The 20,789-nt window shown below is 37.6% G+C and overlaps 1 protein-coding gene across 2 annotated transcripts in view; it reads right to left on the reverse strand.

Moving 5' to 3' along the window:
- Positions 1-20,789, reverse strand: part of LOC129767788 (uncharacterized) — an 83,863-nt gene that overhangs the window by 22,326 nt on the left and 40,748 nt on the right. For both annotated transcript variants that reach the window (XM_055768980.1, XM_055768988.1), the window contains 3 exons: positions 9,998-10,278; positions 2,557-2,846; positions 2,248-2,493 (listed from right to left, as the gene is read on the reverse strand). In XM_055768980.1, coding sequence (XP_055624955.1) covers positions 2,248-2,493; positions 2,557-2,846; positions 9,998-10,278 — 817 coding nt within the window. The remainder of the gene's footprint in view (positions 1-2,247; positions 2,494-2,556; positions 2,847-9,997; positions 10,279-20,789) is intronic.

Below are 20,789 nucleotides of genomic sequence, written 5' to 3' on the forward strand. Positions count from 1 at the left end.
CAGTTGAAAAGTGCTCGCGATAATGGAGGGGATTTCGTCGAAAATAACCTCAACCTAGTCAGGCCAAAATATAAGTTAATATCAGCTTCTTTTGTATATAACTTTTTATTGCATGGGTAAAATTGATGAAATTTTGGAGTGTAATGTTTACATGTGCAAAATTTCATCATAAACTGTCAAGTGGTTAACGAGGTGGCTCCAAGCAACGAAAGCTTTGACAAAAAAATATGGGCGCTATCATGGAAAATCCAGGCCAGCCCCACAGGCAAATCGTGTAACAGTTGTAAATTGACCATTCGACTGTGTCCGGTGTGGTAAATTCGTTCAAGAAGGCCCAGATGATCCAGCGGCGAGCTGGCCAAGGTCTATTTTTTCGCCGGGTTCGTCCATTAGACAATGAAATGGACTGGACTTCAAATCTTCAAGGTAAGGAAAGCGTCTGAATGAACCGACAAACATAATACGGTGGCCAAATCCCGCGTCAGGAAGGTGTACCGGAAGTTGTCGGTGTAGTCGAAATGCATCGTAATGGACGACGAGACGCACATTAAATCGAACGCCAAGCAGATCCCCGGCCTGGAGTTTTTCGTCGGCAAGTCCCGCCTGGACATCTGGAAGAAAAAGGTCGACAAATTTGTCAAGAAATACTTGGTGTTGCAAGCGATCTGTGGGAGCGACAAATTCAGCTAGCCGTACGTAACGACCGGAGCCATCAACGGCCAAATATATAAAGAAGAATGCCTTCAGAAGCACCTGCTGCCTTCTTCAGGTCCCATGAATGTAACACTCTGTTTTGACCGGATCTGGCATCCTGCCATTACGCGAAACTGGTGATGAAGTGGTACGAAGTCAACGATGTTGTTTTTGTGCCGAAGGACATAAATTCGACAAACTCGCCAGAACTTCGCCCAATAGAAAAATTCCGAGCGATCATGAAGGGCAAGTTTCGGAAAATAAGGAAGGTCTTCAAAAACGACCAGGTTGTGAAGAAAGAGTGAATGAAAGTGTGTAAGGAAGATGGCGCAAGAGTTGCACAAGAAATTATGGGTAGCGTTAAGTCCAAGGTGCAGGCATTTAGCCGAGGAGAGGAGGGTGAACTAACCAACTTTTAAAAAACATAGCTAATATGTGTTTATTTATTCCCTGAAAGTTTCAAAAATATACTCAAATGAATTTTTGGTGATCATTTTTATCTGTTGCATTTTTTCGAGTATGGTCTTACACGTGTAAGTATAGTCATGTTTCTGACAAATGTTGATAATCGCTTCATTGATACAGTTTTGCATTGTAATTAATGTATATTTCATTTGGAGAAATCCATTAATATTTTGAACATTCCGTATTTGATCTCTGTATCAAGAACTGTTATTGATGAGTAATATAATAATCAGCACTTTTGGAAATAAGGAATCCAGCAGCTTGCTCAAAGGCATTATAAGTTTGTAAATCATGCGAAAATGACTTTAATTTTGCGAAGGAGTAATTATGTTAAAGGAGGGGTGACATCTGGTTCTATAGTTATGAAACATCGGCATTTTGGTTTTCTTTGAATGTTTTGCGCTTAACCAAAAAAAGGCAGGTTATAAACCAAGTTTTTTAAACGAAGATAGTCATCGTACGCCATTCAATCATTTCGACCGGTCTATTGATATTCTCTGATTCATAAACCCCACATTGGCGTACAATGTAGAAATTTTGAAGTTTGTCTAGACATCTGCTGCAATGACTTCATTCTTTCAGCTCATCATTTCGGTAATTCCATCTATCCATGTTTAACTCATATTGTTGACACCTTACTCATTATCAAAGAACAAACACGAACGTATGCTTTTGTTTATCGTTGTACGCGGGAGTTTACAAAGCATTCGAAATACTGGAGTTTTTAAGGGCACGAGCAATATTATTGGCTGTTTAATTCATGACGAACAATATCCCAAAAACATGCATTTTCAAACGTCAAAAAACAAGGCTTATTAGTTTAAACAACATCAAAAATATATACACATTTAGCTTCATCACACGCGATAGATCTAAAAATTGTCATGCAGCCATGAGGGCGATGGGAAAAATGAACAGAACAGAAATGAGCGCATGGTCACCGTTGTGAGGGTGCATGGCGATTGGTATGTGAAGACCAGAGTTTCCATTCTGTTCCGATCAATCAGTTTGGGAATGAGTTTAACATGCGAAATGTTGTACAGCTTTTGTTATTTAATCGGTTGCAGAGGAAATCACGATATCACTTACCCATTGTTAACCACCTCCGCGATTGCCTTTTCGTCCGTCCCGGCGATCGTGTTTCGTCGTTTCCCTCTCGATCGTCGCGGTCTTGATCGCCGTCTAATGGTTTCGCCCTCAATACCCTCTGGTTGGGGTGAGTTAGACTCGGCATTCTCAGCTGCGGACACAAAATGCAGCAGTGACTTTCTGGTAGTACACATCCGATCAAACCTTCGTCCAGAGATGTCCACTTTGACTGTTTCCGCAGGAAATCTATAACGAGGGTCAATCATTATTCACCACCCACGCTAGGAACAAGTAGAAATATGAATATACTTGAGCGCTATCATCTGACACTGCTCCTCTGGGGAAGGTAATCTATGATCGAGCGGTGTGTCCTGTCCACCAACAGTCGCGGCTGAGCTGCTTTCTACCACGATTATGTCATCGGTTTCATCGAACGAACTGCTCGTTGCAGCCTGATATGAGGGTGAGGCATTCTGCGAAGTGTTGTTGGAAATTACCGAATTATTGCCCGGAACACGCACTGTGCAATCTGGAGGGACGGTGATGTCCCCGATAGCTTCTATAGACGTCCATTTTCGTAGATCTTCCACCGCCGACGGCTGTAAGAAAATACAACAAACAGGCGTAGCAGAATATATTTTGTCTTTCTCTGTTAATTGATTAGTTAATATCGCTTTGGAAGTAAGATGGGGAATAAAAAATAAATGCAGCAATTTTCGTCAGGAACTGATCATAAATATGCTGTTGATCTTTAAATATTTTGGCAAAAAACTGGCACAATTTCGATTGGTTCATGTTGTGGACTAGATTCTACTTTGAAATTTCTTTGGAGATTAATACCGACTCTGTCAACGTTATCGAACTCAAGTCGTAAACTTCTATGGGGACATCGAAATGCAAGAAAATCAAGAATGTACTGTTGAGTCTGAATAGGATACTAAATCTTGCTTCGGTTAGATTTTGAGCGTATGACATTAAGAAAAAAGATTTGAAACACACAGTTGGTCAAAGAAAACAATGCCGGCTATTTTTCTACCATCTCTTCATCTATGCCGCATCCCGTGGCAACTTGTCACTCTTTTTTAGCTTTCGTTTAACACTAACCCAAGGTTTCTCGATAGGACGAAATTGGGTGGTTTCCATTGTCCACTGAAGAGTGTCTCTCCTATAATGGCAGCTTGTCTAATTTAACAATAACCTCGCAGGATTCTTGTGTACTTTTATATAGAGCAATTCCATGCCAAATCAGCTGACCTTTGCCTCGACCTTTAAACTCTATAAACATAGTGCCAGCTACTTAAAATCACAATTTTTATAATCAGATGACCAATTTTAATTACGACTGATTTTTTTTTTTACAAAAACGCAACCAGAATCATTGACCTTTTTTGCAAAAAAAATGACTTGAAATCTAGATGTCTGATTAAAATATGATGTAAACGTAAAGTTGCTGGGAAATCCACGAACTATTCAGGAAAAAACCACTCAAAATTTAATTTAATATTAAAAATGTCACTTGATTGGGATGAAATTTTTGAAGAAAATTGAGCTCTTTTGGCATTAGTCGTGCTGCGACTTCTCTCATGGCCAAAACACCAACTAAAATGTGAGAGATATTTTATCAGCAAAAACAAATTTAAACTTCCTTAGAACATCACCCTGAGCAGTTGCCTCATTTTGTTTGTTTGTTCAATGTCCAGTAGCGTAATACAGTCATACCTCGATATAAGACAACCGCGATATAACGTAACTTTTTAAGATGTAAAAGTAAACAATACAGACATAGTTTTTGGAGCATACATTATTTCGAATAAATGTTTCCAGTAAGTTTTCAAACAAATATGTACCGTAAAATGAGGTAGCACTGGTAGTTTTCATTTTGGATCTCAATTTTATTTTTTGATAAAAAGGAGCTTGTGGAAAAGCAATGTACGGATTGTTTTGTATTACAGTCCACGACAATTTCCTTTATGAAATACGCATGCCTTCAACCTGATGTTTTTTGACGATCTTTCCACTTGGTTTCAAGAACAAAATCCTGAGAAATTTCCATTTGAAGATAAAGTAAGTCAAACGGTTCCCGGAATAAATCGCCACAGAAAACGACTGCAACAGAAACCACCGCTTATAAAATGTGTAGTAGGCTATAAATATTGTGGCGCGGTATTGTATTTCAAAACAAGAATTAACCGGGCAAACGTATCGCCCCAGGCAAACGTAACGCCCCGGGCAGACGTATACCGTCCGACGCTCGCTAGAGCTCGGTCGGACATTGCTAAAGGATCGTATCCTATGTTTCAAACTAACCGGGCAATCAGTGGATCCCAGGTTTGCGTGCGAGACACCGCCGCTTCCGACGGCGGGTCGGCGGTGGACTCGGATTGCGTCATCTTGGCGGCATGGGCCGCCTCGATTCCTTATCCTCGCCAAATGGGGACTTCGTCCCCATTACATTGTCCTCAGAATAAATTTCGAAAAACGAGAACAAGAGAATAAATTTATAATAGAAATGTGAGGCACATGATGTTTTTCCCGCGCCAAATATTTCTAGCCTACTACACTTTTTCTAAGCGGTTGTTTCTGTTGCAGTTGTTTACTGTGGCGATTTATTCCGGTCACCAAGTCAAACATAGCAACTATAAAATAAACATTGATACTAGAGATGAAACGGATATCCGGCCTATCCGTCCAATATTTGCTATCAGGCTATATACCGGATATTAGAAAAATTCACAATTTCTAATTAACATAACCTAAATAACGGATGGCGCCAGTGGTTGTGTGGTTAGCGTAGCCTCACAATCCGATCGGCCTGGGTTCCCATCTGGCGTAGTTGGGATTTTCTGAGGCGAAAAATCTCTGGAAGGAAGGAAAGTAAAAGTAGTTGGCCCGGCTCATGAGTTGTTGAGTCTGATAGGTAGAAACAGGTGTAGTCGCCTCCCTGATGTCGGTGATTGGCACCGAAGTGGCGAAAATAGGCCGACAAAAAATAAGCAAATATAAAAAAAACAACATAAATCATAACAAAATAACTCATTAGCTAGCTAGCGTAGCATAACAAAACCATTTATCCATAATTCAAAATAAGGTTTGATTACTGAAATGCCAGATTTTTTAAATTAAATTAATATTTGCTCATAACATTCATTTATGAACAGTACTCAATATTACCCAGTGGTTGTTATTATGATGAATAAATAATAAATTTTCGAAAGTTGATGATGACAACCGATTACGCTTTGCTTCGTAAACCAGGCTAACTTCAGACAACAGTCTTTGCTATAATACTACTGCAAGGAGCTGAAAGATAAACTCTAGCAATCCTTGCATTCGATTGACTGCTTTGATTTTAATGGCCACCAAATTTAGAATCGAACGCAAACGTGATTCACATTTCCTCGATTTCGATAGCAACGGGATTTTTTTTAATAGTCTGACTTGATCCTCAGGTCTAAAAAGTTTTCAATTAAGTTATTCTGAACTTCTCCTAAGTAGTTGAATCCTAATCAGAAAAAAAACTGTTGAAGATTATTTGCAGAAAACTTGAATCTCTATTGAAGGATATCTACGGAAACGGGAAATTTCTTCATAGTTCATTATTTTTATGGAAAAATGCGTTTATTTCTTCCAAAAAGTAATCCTTTATTCGCTTTATGTACAAGTGCAGTGTCATCCAGTTTCGTATTCGCAAATAAAAAGCCGAATATCCGACTGCCGGATCCGGCTATCAGGCCTAGAAGTTATTCGGTATCCGGCCAAACTACTATCTGTTTCATTTCACTTCAATTTTTTCAGACTTTCCTCTACTTAAAACTGATTATGTTCGTCTACGAAAATTATCTTATATGGGCATAAGAAAGGGTTATAAATGCTCCTGGGTGATACAAAAGTCTTTGCGCATTTTTGAGTAATCATGAACAGTTTTGCATCAATCAAAAACATTTTTTTTTGCTTCTTATATTATGTTATCCAACTGTTTACTACTTCGAATATTATGTTAGAATGCATCGGAATTTTTGCTATATATTATGTTCTTCGTTACAAATAAATTGGATGAACGTCCTTTTACGGTTTATATGATGCCTAGGACTACCAAAATATGTGAACGGAAGAATTGTCAAACGATCATTGTATTTTACATTTCCCTCTGAAATTATTGCACATCTCGTGTTTACGTAGTTCTCGAACCGCGAAAGTTCATTCACCTCTAGTATCTGGAATGACGATTTTCCTAGGCTTCCCAGTTTAAAAGTACTTTTTAGGGAACATATTCCGGTATGCACAACGACAACTAAGTAAAAAAGTACTCAAAACCAAAAATACCCCCGACTTGCATGTATTTGCAAAGCGGATTCCCCCAGGAACAATAAATTTGAAGGCCGCGTTAGAGAAACACAGCTCAGTGGGAAAAAAATACCCCCGACTTGCATGTATATTTGCAAAGCGGATTTCCACAGGTACATCGATTTTGAAGTCTGTGTTGGGGAAACCGTAAATCGGGCCAATCAATACATGGCCGTTAGGGCGTTTAGATAACGCTTGACATTTTACAGTTATTCAATTGTTCATCTAATGAAAAATAACATTTTATAAATTGTGCTAGACGCGTGGAAATATTTCTTATCAATTGATGCAAACATCTTTCCGATCTTGTTCGAGTTATAAGCATTCGAAATACGGGTAGGGTTGGCACACAAATCGGCAGAACAAATGTATGGGAGAAAAGGAAATTCTTCCAGTTTTCATAAATTTAAACCGTTTAGAAACTATTGAATTGTAGTGTATAGCATATCAAACAAATCTTAGAGAATTTCTGATTCGATTGGTATGCAAATCATGAAAATACGTTCACAGTAAAAATAGTTATTAACGTTAACTTTATTTCATAAAAACGTGACCAGTTTTCTTATTTGGCACCCTTCCTTAAAGACGTAGTTCTACGTCAAAAAATTAAGTTGCCTTACTGTATTTCAATCATTTGAAACATTTCAACCAGCGGTCTCAAAATTGATTTGGCTGGTAATAATTATCCTAATTTATTCTATTACAGGGTCTTTCAGATTAATGAAGAATTTTGTTCACCGTTTAAAACGCGTTATCGAAGAAGGGGGGTTCACATCGAAAATGTCATAAAATTAGCTTCATTTTTCGTTTTTTAAAAATAAAAATCGGTTCACTTTTGTAGAAGTCATTAAAATTTGTTGCGTGAGCGTTTAATCTGAAAGACCCTGTATATCAATATGAATAAATTTGAATTATTCGGTTACAAAAGTTGATGCTCCCGACAGAGAATGCTTCACATCGGGCTGTGATATATTCTAGTTCTCCATACCACGATCGAACAATGAATTAGCGTGATGTGTCGTTTTGGTGGTTGGTATTACAAGGTAGTGTGAACGGCTTTGGATAAGCTAAATATGCCAGGAAACTGTATCATCAACATTGTATAATCTGTAAGTGCAAATTATTCCAACAGTAAAGCAATCGGAGACCAGCATACATTTTTCACACTGTTGTGTTATCATACTGTCCCATGCAAATCACTTTGAAAGATGATTTGGAGATTGACGGCACTTTTCGACAGTCCTCTGACTGCCCATTACAAGTCTAGGGGACCTGAGACCACTGTTTGAACAGTTATCACCACAAAAAATGTCTGTCTTATTTCACGCATGTATGATTCCATAACTCGTACTGCAATAGAAGAAAAGTTGAAATGGGAAATTAACTGGTAAAAGCCTTAGAATAGTCGAGCAGTCTTTTCATCAACGATTTTACATTCAAATGTCTTAAAGTTGCATGAAACATCGAGATCTACTATCATCTCGTTCTTTTTTGTCAAAAATCGACACTCTTTTTTCGGAACACGAGGCAAAACGTATGGTTTAGGGTGCTAATGAAAATAATCATGTCGATTTTTCATATGGAACTTCGTGCAAAATTTTGATTCACACGATCAAATACTTAATGCAAAATATTAGCCTAATCGGTCATCATTCACTAGTGTCGCAGAGGTTGAAATTTGTGTGGTTTTTCGAGGTGGGGAACATTTTTATGGGGTAACTTTTTAAAACTCCGAATGATCATTTTCATTGTTACCCTAATGTACATTTGGTCGGTGTTAAGTCAGAGCGGACCAAGTCGCAAAATTCAAAATTTCGAGTTATTGATTGCAGTAGATTTGTAAGCTGCATTCCACATTCATCAGATTTGGAAATTTCATTAAATCGTTTATTTTTACAGGCTCAGGTTCCTTTTACGAAGTTACAACATTTAAAAAAATCACCTAAAAATTTCGATGTCGCATTCAGTTTCTTTATATTTTTTTGTCGATTGTATGAATGTTCACGGAAAAACTTTCGTTCGATTTTTGCAGAGCTGATTGTTTTTGAGATTGGCAGCTCCAGTCAAGCAATATCCGATTGTGAGCCATTGAGCAGACCTGAAAGGAAACCAACCTAGTTCAATGCTCGACTACGGCAACCTGAAGTGACTCAGATCAGAAGCATTTCGCAAGTCTTTTGCGTGATCTCCAAACGTTACTCTCAATACCCACATAAGGTATTGAGCGGACAACCGTTTTCTCTAGGTCAATGATCGACGTGATCCAAAACAATTCGCTTCATGTCATTGCGATTTAATTATTTTTTTAAATTTTATTGTTTTTATTTTATTCTTCAATTCTTTCCCAGGTCGTGTATTTTTCATCAAATTAAGCTCTTTTGAATTGCACCGCTTTACGTGAACTTACTACCAAGAATATAAACAAGCGTTATATTTTTCATCAAAATATCAATCAATTGTTCAAAAATGTAGCATCTTTTGGAGTACACTTGAATCGTGTACACCTAAACTAAACACGTTTTTCCAATTCTATGAAATTTCTTCCAGTACGCATTTATGGTTACATCTAATGAACAGTTTCCGTTGCTTCATGTAATAAAAACAGTACAGTATTCATGAACTGCCCAACGGGTGTTATGCCGGTTCCGACCAATACTACTTGTATGACATATGGCGGAGGCACTATGTGTATAGCATAATTATTCGCCATTTGCGGAGAATAGTGACGACATGCTATATAAACTTGGTTCCGTACTTTTATTATGCCAGAATGTCCGCTGCAGGAGATAAACTTAGGCAGGAAGAGAACATTGTACCTACGTGTAATTGCATAAACGTGAGCTATCTACTTACTTCTACGAGTATGACACTGTATTTTACCGCGACTTGTTGTTATTTTATTTTTTCATGTTGGTGTTATTCATATGTAGCATAAATTACCCAAAACGGTATGTCACTGCTTTCACAGCAAAAATAAGAAATATTCCGGAACAGTTGAAGATTGAAAAAAAAGTACAGCTACAAATATGCAGGAATGTTGTTTGATGACACTAAAGTTTGAGGATAGTCGGTACGGTTGTGTTCATAATAATCACTAAATTGGAATCCAAAAAGTTATAAATACATCTTCAAAAATACCTTAACGAATCACCAAAATGTCCCAACACCCAACTTTATATCCAACATCGGGGAATTATCATGGAAATTCGTTATTTTTCGACCTTCCAGAGTAGGGTCTCCCCTTGACTGTGACAAATATAAAGTAAGTTCTTGAGTTCAAACAAAGTAATTTAGCAGAAGTAACAAAACACACCAACAATGTCGGTCAAAAATCAAAAAATCAAATATGATTAATGAGAAATGAAAATGATAAGAATTCGTTGCGGTGAGAGAAAATCTTGCTTACCAGTCTCGTTTCTATTTCCATGTCAACCTTAGACTTGAGCTTTCTTCGCATTTGTCCCAACACTGGCGTACATAGGAAGGCGTCCGAGCCCCTTCCTCCTGATCCGTTACATGCGATGCGTTCCATCTCGGCGATGGCCGGCACCGGCGTTTTGGCAGCCGCATCGTAGAGTTCCTGAAGAGTTTCCGAACGTGTTTCAGCAGTGAATAGGCAGGTATCAACTCGGTACTTTGTACTGTAGTGGGTTTTGATCTGAGCGAACGAAACCAGATCACTTTCAGCTGAAAAAGAAGGAATACAAATTTTAGATTAGTTACCATCTGAGATATGAGTCATTAGAATGAAATGTATCAATCGCACGATTCAGCACTCTACTGTTAAATTCATCGATGCAAATGTGTACTCTACTTGCCATGGAACGTGTCCATCGTATATACAAAATCTATAGTTTGGTCATGTGTTTTGCACCTTCAGCAAAGCATGGAATCAGTTACACCGACTTGTCATATATGGTTTCTCGCGTGTTCTAACCAGAGATAGTATGTTCACATACGACGGTTTCGAATCTGGTCGCCATAAAAGAAGCGTGTAAAATACCTCAAATATTGACACAACAACCATCAATTCCTATCAGCCGAAGAATGGAATCGATTTCAAACCGGGCTGAGTTGTTATCAATTGTGTACACATCGGTAATAATTTGTAGCGACACTTGAACGAGCTGGAGGAGAAAAAAACCAAGCAGGGGTGGTCAACTAAAAGCAGATTTGATAACGATTCGAGCGAACGACGGTTTTTTATGATTGAAGTCCTGACTATTAACGCTGCAAGCGGTGCATCTTGACATAAACTAATCAGCAAATTGAAGTTATCTTGATATGGCTTGGAATCTGTGGATCGAAAAATGAGAATGTCGAATGTGTGACTAGATACTGTTCGTAGAACGCATGACGAGTCTGTTTGATGGTTTCCGCCAAACCACCGTCAGTAAGTTTCAATTTTGGGTGTAAACTTTGGGCAATTAAATCTATTTTCGGAATTGCAATGTCACTAATCGCAAGATATTCACTCCATGTCGCAGTCATGCTAAACAGAGCATTTCTCCTGGTCTCTACTAGCCTATTTTTGTCATGCGGCGTTTAGTTCTGTTCCATGATCGCGAGAACAGTGTATCGCGACAGCTACAGGGCGGTAAATTCCAACCGTGAACAGATTTCATATGAGAAAGCAAAACGATGGACACACATGACTTATCCCGAAGCATTATTCTTCACTCCGAGACACTATTTTTAGAGAGGGCGCGAAGATGATTAGAGCATGAACATGATTTGTACGACTTTAGTGGGTATTCCTGAACTATTAATTGTTAGTTTTTCTTTACCGAACATATTAATTTGAATGTAAAACGAAAGAAGGAGAAAGATTTGGTTGAAAAGGAAATATATTTAATACTCATAGTCATTAGGCGAACCAGCCCAGGAGGCTGAAAGCCTCTCAAATAAAGAATTAAAAAAAATACTCATAGACATTCTAAAGTCTTGCATCATAAAGTAGTAATATTCGGAACACGACCACAAAGTGTCTACAAAGCATTCGAGAGCACTGAAAGTTGAAATGATTCTGGGAAATCAGGTAGCATCAACAATCAGAAAAGGTGTTATTGAAGTTGAACTGCGTACACAACCAATTAGAGTGCCACTACTGAAATCAGGGCATGTAGGTAATCGCATGAGTTTTGTTAAATCTCACGTTGATTAGCTCACTGAAAACCCCCCGGGTACATAATTCCTACCCCAAAACACACAATACACTATAGGCATAGCAGTGGAACTCCATACAATTCACTGACTAAAACGTGTCCACATTTTCATCGCTTTTTTACATGAAGAATATAATTTTTCCAGGCATATTTGATTTGAGAGTGTATTGATTTCTAGCTGTCTTGACGCAAGGTCTTTAATGAAGAATGATAAGATGGGAAAGTTTATATGAACATGTTTCTAATTACATAAGTTTATTCAAGTATTAATATTACACTTTAAGGACCGAAAAGAAATCTGTAAGACATACGCGTGGGCGTGCATGTTTTGGGGCAAACTTGTACGCTTCATTTGTTCGGATTCCACGAATGAAATCGTTTCCTTCGGTGTGGATGAGTCGAGGGCGAGCCACCGGTAGGCCTTGTTAGATTCTTGGCAGACCAAGGATTTAACCATCAAGTGTAGAAAACACGGGTTATTTCGTGATCCACCCGTAACAGACGGAAAGCGAAATACGAGAAAACTCGAAAGCGGTCCTTAATAGTTAACTATTCAGTGTAATTTTATCAGAATTTGAAAGAGAAATTAAAAAAGGTGTGTGTTTTTTCAATAATTGTTGTGAGATGGTTATTAAAATCCATGATCACCTTAGCTTTATTATTTGCCTCCATTTTTGAAAACTTTTCCTGTTTTTCGTTTGACCTATCATTTTGGCAATTCAGTTTGTGAGGTTTAAAATTGTGACAGATAGATGTTTATTATGAAAGAACGAATTGTGGAAAATCAATTAAATTTTCTCAGCTTTATAATTAACATTTCTCTGTAGTCCTAAATTTCTGAGTTTGTTGAATGAAAGATTGAAGTTGTTTCATAGAAGAATAAGATTCAATTTGAAAAATAGTCGATTTTTAAAAAATAGACTCAATGGTTGAAAAGTTCTGAAGTTGAAAGAAATCATGAATTTTATGTTTTTTAATTCTTCTCTTTCAAACCATTGAGCTTATTTTAAGGATTGACATATCAAATGGAATCTTATCTTTCTATGAATCTGCAAACATGCCTAGTAGTAACTTAAAAAAACTCATAAACGACAAAAGGAGTATTATATTGTAGGATATGTAATGATAGAAAAATCAGAGATGAACCAGCCTTCGGCTGAAAATCTATTTAATAAAGCAAGAAAAAAAAATATAGAAAAATATTATATGATAAAATTTATCATTTTTTTACTTGTAGTGCTTTTTAGTTGGCGGTTCGCTAGTTAGAGCACGCGCCAATCAAAAAGCAATCATCCGTCATAATTGTATATCAGTTTTACTCTGTTGTTTCATATACATTTTTATTGAAGGGTCTTTGAAAAGATAAAAGTACAACATAAAAGTTTTTAGATTCACAGTTTGTTTGACAAATGTTTTCGTTTAAAAATATATATAAATATATAAATTGAATTATATCACATCTAATATTCAAGGAAGTTAATGATACTTATATCTTCTAGCATCAATCTAAATACAGTAATCCTAATTATGATTAAACTATAAAATATAATAAAACAGATCATAGTACCTACGTTGTACGGTCTGTTAACCGAACAAGTATCACCTCAAACCAATAGGGAGACAGACAGACAGACAAATCTCGTTTTTGTAATTTTTAAACTGAAACTTCGGTACATTCACTGTGACTGTTGATTCTTGTAAAGGGTATTTTTACGCCTAACGAAGTATGGTCTGCTGCACCAAAAAAGGGAAAGAACTTCACATATGAAGTCATACCTTCTTGGGGGAGATTCAGAATAAACACTATTCTTCGGGAGTGCCTCGCGTCTATAAGCGAAAATTCAATCGCCAAATGTGGATTGCTGCAATGCACGATATCATTTCTTGGTTAATTAATTCGATTTTTCCAACATTTAATGTACAACCAAAATGATTTCATACCATGGTTGAATAAAATTATTCTGATTCCTCTCATGACGAATTAACTTCTACGCCCCGTATATTACATTACCTGTCCGTTTTACTCCCACCATATGGATGTTTTCGCAACTTACCTATCCACCTTACTTACTTACATCATATCCACCTATCTTTCTTCAATTTTACCCATGATGAAGTATTAAGATCATTGCAAAAGCTAGACGCGACGAAAGGAGCCGGAGTGAACGACTTAGCACCTATCCTGTTGAAGAACTGCGCTTCATCATTGGCTTTTCCTCTGGCAATACTCTTCAACAAGTCGCTCGAGGAAAGAACATTTCCTAGCCTATGGAAAACTGCAAAGATTATTCCTATCTACAAATCAGGAAGCTTGCGGCGCGTAGAAAATTACCGTGGAATATCCATCCTATCACAAGATCAAAGATCACATCTCTGCTATCACCTCCAAAGCATTCTCTATCCTGGGATTTGTACGTCGGAATGCGTCACAGTTCACCGACGTATATGCACTAACAGCTATGTACTGTAGTTTAGTGAGGAGCAACTTAGAGTACGCTGCACCGGTCTGGGCCCTATACCACGTTTCCGAGATTTTACGTATTGAGCGTGTACAGAAATGTTTCGTTCGCTGTGCATTGCGGCGTCTCCCGTGGAATGACCCCGCCCATCTTCCCCATTATTCGGAACGTTGTCGACCTTCAACAATGTCTGCAAAATTTTTGATTTCAACATGACTACAGATTGTTTTAAAGCTAGGATTAAGAATATATCATAAGTATAACCAGTCTGTACGATACTCTCGAAGACGATGAATAAAATAAACAAAAATATGTCCGTTTTACCCACATCACAATTTTTTTTTCATCTTTTCGATATATTTTGATTACAGTAAAAAATATTCGAAAATATTTAAATATTTTTTTAAACCGAAATCGAAAAACAGTATATTGTATGAAACTGTATTTAAGTTCTGGGAAACATAAGATTTCAAAGATACAATTATAGTTCTTTTTAACCTGTCGGGTTTTCCACATGATTGCCACGTTTCACGATTTGCATACCAATCGAACCGGAAAATCTCAAATTTGTGTTCACGATCACGATCATCAAGATACGATTTTCAAATAAACCATCCACGGATTAAATGGTTTATTTGAAATTTGGAAGCATTCCCATTTTACCATACATCTGTACATTTGTTTATGTACTTACAAACCCGTCAATAAGGAACAAGTTATGTATCGTTTAAGCATATATATTTTCGGAAGCGAATACATCGAAAGATGTTGAGTCCCCGTTAACGAAGAAACAAATCACATTCTTTGTGCAGGACGTGTACCGACACAAAAGGAAGAGAAAGCCAAAAATTGACAGCGTTAGCTCCACCCGTACACATACAGCGGGTACAAAACCGGGGCACAAATTATGTTCATTAAATTTCACGCGTTATACAATCAACATTAAGAATAATCAACAACTTGATTTCGTTCGCAACTTCAATTCAAGGTGGAATTCGATGAGATGGTACAAGGGTCGGTGCCGTCTGGTGGAGAGTGCTTGTATGTTTTTGCATCACACGCACAAATTGTTGCTTTTTGCGTTGACAAAAGCAAATTGAAGTTGTTTTAATAGTTTTGTGTTTTGTCCATTCGGAAGGTGGAATAATGGAACAAATATATAATCGACCAAGTGTATGTCAACTGAGAAGAAGACCGCCGCTATTATAGCTATAAAACCCGAAAACAAATGGGTTCGCACTTATATGTTTAGCGGATTAGGGGTCGGGTTCCCCAATACAACTACATCTGAACAGTCAAGAACTGTTAATCGGAATCCGATTTGAATTCTAAAAGGATCAATAAAAATAACATATAGTACAAAACACAGGTGAAGCGAACGTGGAACCAAATGGAACCAAAAAATTGAGGAAGCATAATTTCAACGCCCGTGTGTTCAAAAAAGTGTTTATCAGCAAGAAAAATCAGTAACTCCGTTTCTTTTGTGAGAACCCACCGCACAGTGGTCCCTCAGAAATTCTAGGTGGCATTAAAAAGAAAAATGAATGGAAATGCCTTGAAATTTCGAAGGTGTTGAATCTATTTTTGAGTCATTTTTGTTATGTGCTCCAAAGGGGGTAAAGCTTAAAATTTTCGAAAAAAACACGTGTGGGGTGGCTAAATATATGTTTTCAGACTTCCTGCAAACGTATTCAATATTCTTTTTACCAAAAACCCAAGAGGGGGTGCAGGGGGAGGGGATAAAACTTAAAAGAAAAATCGAAAAACACGTGTGGGGTATCAAAATATTTATAGCATGTTTTTGCAAAGTGGTCAGAAGTGGCCAGAATAAAGGGAAAATTTAGAGGAGACCCTAAGGAAGACATTTTGTTATAAAAACTTTGGAGGTATTTGGAGAATTGTTTGTAGGTTTGTAGGTTGTAGGTGTAGGTTTTGTATAAGTTCAATGTAGAAAATGTTAAGTACTTTCAAACACTCATTCCACAGCTTCATTTTTTTTAAACTGAAAACGGAATACAAATTCGAAATCAGCATAAAATTCTCTATCCAGAATACCGTCACATTATTTTTTAACGTATTATGTACCACTTGTGCAAAATTTTAAAAACATGCGTGTTTATCGCTACACTGGTTCACTGCATAAAACACTACGTTGCCACGTCGTTATCGCAACGAAAATCGTCCCGGACACTGTTGCCATATGTGATACTAGATGCCTTGAAGATTATAGAACAAAACTAGACCATGCATTCGGTCAGGCATTGTTGTTCATTTTTCTATTTATTACCACCTAGAATTTCTGAGGGACCACTGTGCACCGTAGTCTAATTGGGAAGGTGGTACTGTTGTAGAAGAGTCCAAATTTAATATCTTTGGTTCCGATGGTCATCATCATGTACAATACGGTTTTACAGCCTAAAGCCTAGACTACACGCACCATTTGCTAAATAATAATGGCGTTTTAAGCATCACCAGATGCCCATGATAGGTGATTTCAAATGTATGTAGTGCATCTGCGAATTCACGTGTCGTGTACCAAAGAATTATAGTCGATCGGCAAATCGATTTAGTAACCTCAATGACGGGGTGAACTTTTCGGACAACCAAGTATTTAGAACTGAATAGATGAGTACGAAACAACAATTCTTGGTTAAAAGAAGGGAATTTTTTTACAGACACAGAATTCTGCAGAGGCCTTAAGCCTTTCAGTTCATTCGCCTCTAGCCCGGAAAAGGGCCCTTGTGGAAAACATAACTCCGTCTCCTCTCTTGCTCATGACATACAACTCATTCTCGCACGACGCTCGCCGGCATCGGTGTTCACTCAACAAACATCAAACGAGAAGTGTTAAGGTGGTTTTATATTATCCAGCACGTAGCGTAAACGGCACGAACCGGCACAGGCCGATAAATACATGATGTATTTATATTACCAGGCATAACGGCTTCTTTATTCCGGCAGCGCAAACGGAGCGGAAAAAATTGTTTTCTGATTGAGAGAGTAAATTCGCATTGACGAAATTGAGCTTCGTATCACGATTTTGGGAAGCAACAATTACTATAAAAGGTTTTCAGGTGGAATGAACACACTTTAAAATTAAAATTATGAATGAAAAAAAGATTTTTCTATATCGAATATGTATTTCATTTACACGAAAACCACATTTTGTTGCAGGTTGGGGATAATCTTATACGAAAACTGCGTCTGAAGAGAATTTTATAATATAATGATGTGTTTTAGTTGAAACATCATTTTCCAATATATATCAAAAAGGGCCGAGTAAAGCTCTGTACTATATGTTTTGAATAATCAAACAAAATGAAGTGAAAAATTTCGCTTAAAGTTTAACAGTTTGCCTTCGGGCATGCTAATTCGATAGAGATTAATCTGCCTTCCTAAATGAATATTGACACCAGATGTCGACACTGTAGCCAACCGTAGCTACTGGTGGTTGAACCGATGCCGAACCGAAGAGCGTCGAACGCACCCATACCACGATCTTCGCCATTTGATTTGTATGTATGGTGTTACTCGCCCGTGTAGTTCGTGCGCCGGCAATGGCAAAATATTTTTTTCGAGAATTCCTTCATGAATTTGTCTGAAGCGTGCTGTGTATGCCCGCAGTCGTTCCGCTATATTTACGCATAAACATTTGAAACACACGCAACAATATTTTTCTTGCATGAAACGTGCCGGATAGTATAATATTACCTTTGTGATGCACGATTTTGATTTCGCAGGTTGCTTCGATTCGATGTCTGTGTTAGGGAATCACCTAGCGGTCTGTTATCACATTCTATTGATTGGATGCGATTTCATCACGGAAACAGCTAGTGAAAACATATCCATTCGCTCGGGTACTTTCGTAAGCGACCTATTTTCCATGACCTCCCCACGCAGTGGCAAAATGGAAACTGATTCTGTTGGTCGCAATTGCATCACGGGACACCTAATCGAAAACAAATCATTTCGCTTCGACGCATTCGTAGGCGAACTATTTTCCACAACCACTCCATGAGAGGGCAAAAGATAAACTGAATGCTTCCCGAGCTGGTATCCGCTTATATACAGATCTTTGTGATTTTAAAACTTGCTTTCAAAGCAATTTTGAGCTATTGAAACAAGTTTTTGGATCAATAAGTAACAAGCATATAACGCGTAGACATTTTTTCTTGTGGTTATCATACAATTTCGTTCAGTTGGTTAGGAGGTACTAACGTTCGAAGTCTTGTACTTCCGGCGTAACGCTTTTGTTTTCGAAACTTTGAACTCACACCCCAGTATAGAAATGAAAGACGTAGTCCTACGTCAAAAATTGCGCAACAAAAATGAAAATGCTGTATATTAGTTCTGTCAATACTATAGATATCTTCTTGAATGGCACGATCCCTGTGGAACTTTTGCCGTCTTAACGAATGCATTCACTAGCGTCATTTATCAATACTTAATTCAGATTTCTTAAGCCAAATAACACGCCTTGGATATATTCCGAGGGGCAAGCTCTAGAATACGCGTGACCACAGTGCAAGTCGAGTAAAATTTCTTTGACAAAAAATCCCCCGGCCAGAAGGCGAATCGAACTCGAACACCCGGCACGATAATGTGAGACGCTAACCACTCGGCCACGGGTGCACACTATAGATATAACAATAGGTTTTAGAGTGAGATCAACAAGATTATTCAAATATTCTTATATCCTATCCTTTTCTTGAAGAAAATATTTGAATATATAACCTTAAAATTAAAGAAAAATATTAGTATAGACGAGTTAAAAATATATCAAAGAGTCTGGCTCCCTTTAAATTTAGGTAACTGAGGCATCAAAATAAATTAATTTAAAAAAAATCTGGCAATGCTCGTATATATGTAAATGCAACGACGAAGTCTCCAACGGAAGACACTTATTTTAAATTTAATTTCACATTACATCGCATGCTTATGCTCTTCCGCGTTGTATTGTTATTTTTTGATAATAAACAAGATTATTGTTTATTATCAGAAAATATAACAAAAATCTCAATCTATTGTTTTTGTAATTTTGCTTTATTCTTTATTTCTGTTTAGGACTACTACCTTTTCGAACGTGTCGAAAAGATGTACTTCTAATTTAATCTCTGTATTTCTCCTTTGTTATACTCATGAACTCGTTTATTACTCGTAGAAAATGAAGTAAAAGAGTCTTATTATACACTCTAATGCTGAAATCGCAAAAAAAACAAAACAAAATTTTTCACTGTAAGTTACAATTGGCAGTGTTCCTCAAAAGTGTAATTCTAGTGAAAGATCAATCATTTTCCATTTGATGAATTTTAGTGACAAAAGAACTATATCCCCCGTCCTATCGCTGGTCTTGTATCGCAGAGCAGCGAAACAGGGTTTCGAAAGGAACCATTTAATTACGCCTTATCAACTTCGTACAAGAAAGGGGAACCATAAAAGCCGAGCACAAACAGAGAAAAGCACATTATACCATGACTGGTATTACCAAACGAAACAACCTGAATTTACTATATAAGGTTAGGCTATGAGAGAAAACCGGCAGGTAAAGCATACAAATGGCAAAACTTTTCTACATGAGTCAATAATGTTGTCTGTCACAGCTCCGCTGAACATATTTTAAAGCTGGTTTTCACTGAATCTCCTTACGAGTTCAATAGGGACATTCGGGGCCTCACCGTTCACCGTTTCATCATCAGATGTTTCTAAGGGTCTGAAATAGTGTGCGTTCCAGTAATTCTAGCACTATCGACATTTGAGCACACAAAGTGTTCTCGCATGCGAATGATAACGATCTGCAGTTTTCCAGACCGCCTGTTTAGAATGACAACAAATAGCTCGTTTCACCCCATTTCCGCGAATCACAGTAACGGTTCACGTTATTATCGCGAACACGACCATAAAAATGGCAATGTATCAGCATTTTCCGCCGCCGCCCCCTCCCATTCCATCAATGTGCGCTCTTTTCTCTGATGACATTTTTCACCACGCTGCTCGATGTCGCTGCAATCCCAAACGTATTGCTCCATAAACAGATTCCTTCGTAAAACAACAAGTGTTCTTTCTAACACAAAGTTAACGACCTCGTTTAGCCTAGTTTTACATATGGTGTATATTGGGAACAGACGGAACGAATTCAACATTCAAAATTATCGGCCCGGGCCAAAGAGCAATGGTTAGTGTTTATTTATCTTTACGGCTTAAATACTCTTAAGATAAATTGGGAGTAATTCACTTCCAAAACCATAACCGAGAAAAATATACAAAATAGAGCAGACGCACATATGAGGGGCTGCAGCCGTTTGTTAAAACCATGAAACTATGATTGAAAACTGTTCCACTCCGATGCATCGATGCTCATTTGCTTTAATTAAAGCGGTCTTCTGTCTTGCTTTGTTTCAACCATAGTCTATTTGGAGCTATATCGGGTTATATATTTCGAAGTTCTCAATTTGAAACAAAAAAAACCTATAATTCAGATTATAATCATTTGTTTTTCATTTTACTGATATTTGCAAATGAAACATCATACGCAGGTGTTCTATAATGTTGCACAACAACGCGACACGGGCATCTA

The sequence above is a fragment of the Toxorhynchites rutilus genome, chromosome 1, assembly GCF_029784135.1.
Source record: "Toxorhynchites rutilus septentrionalis strain SRP chromosome 1, ASM2978413v1, whole genome shotgun sequence".
In the NCBI taxonomy this organism is placed as follows: Eukaryota; Metazoa; Arthropoda; class Insecta; order Diptera; family Culicidae; genus Toxorhynchites; species Toxorhynchites rutilus.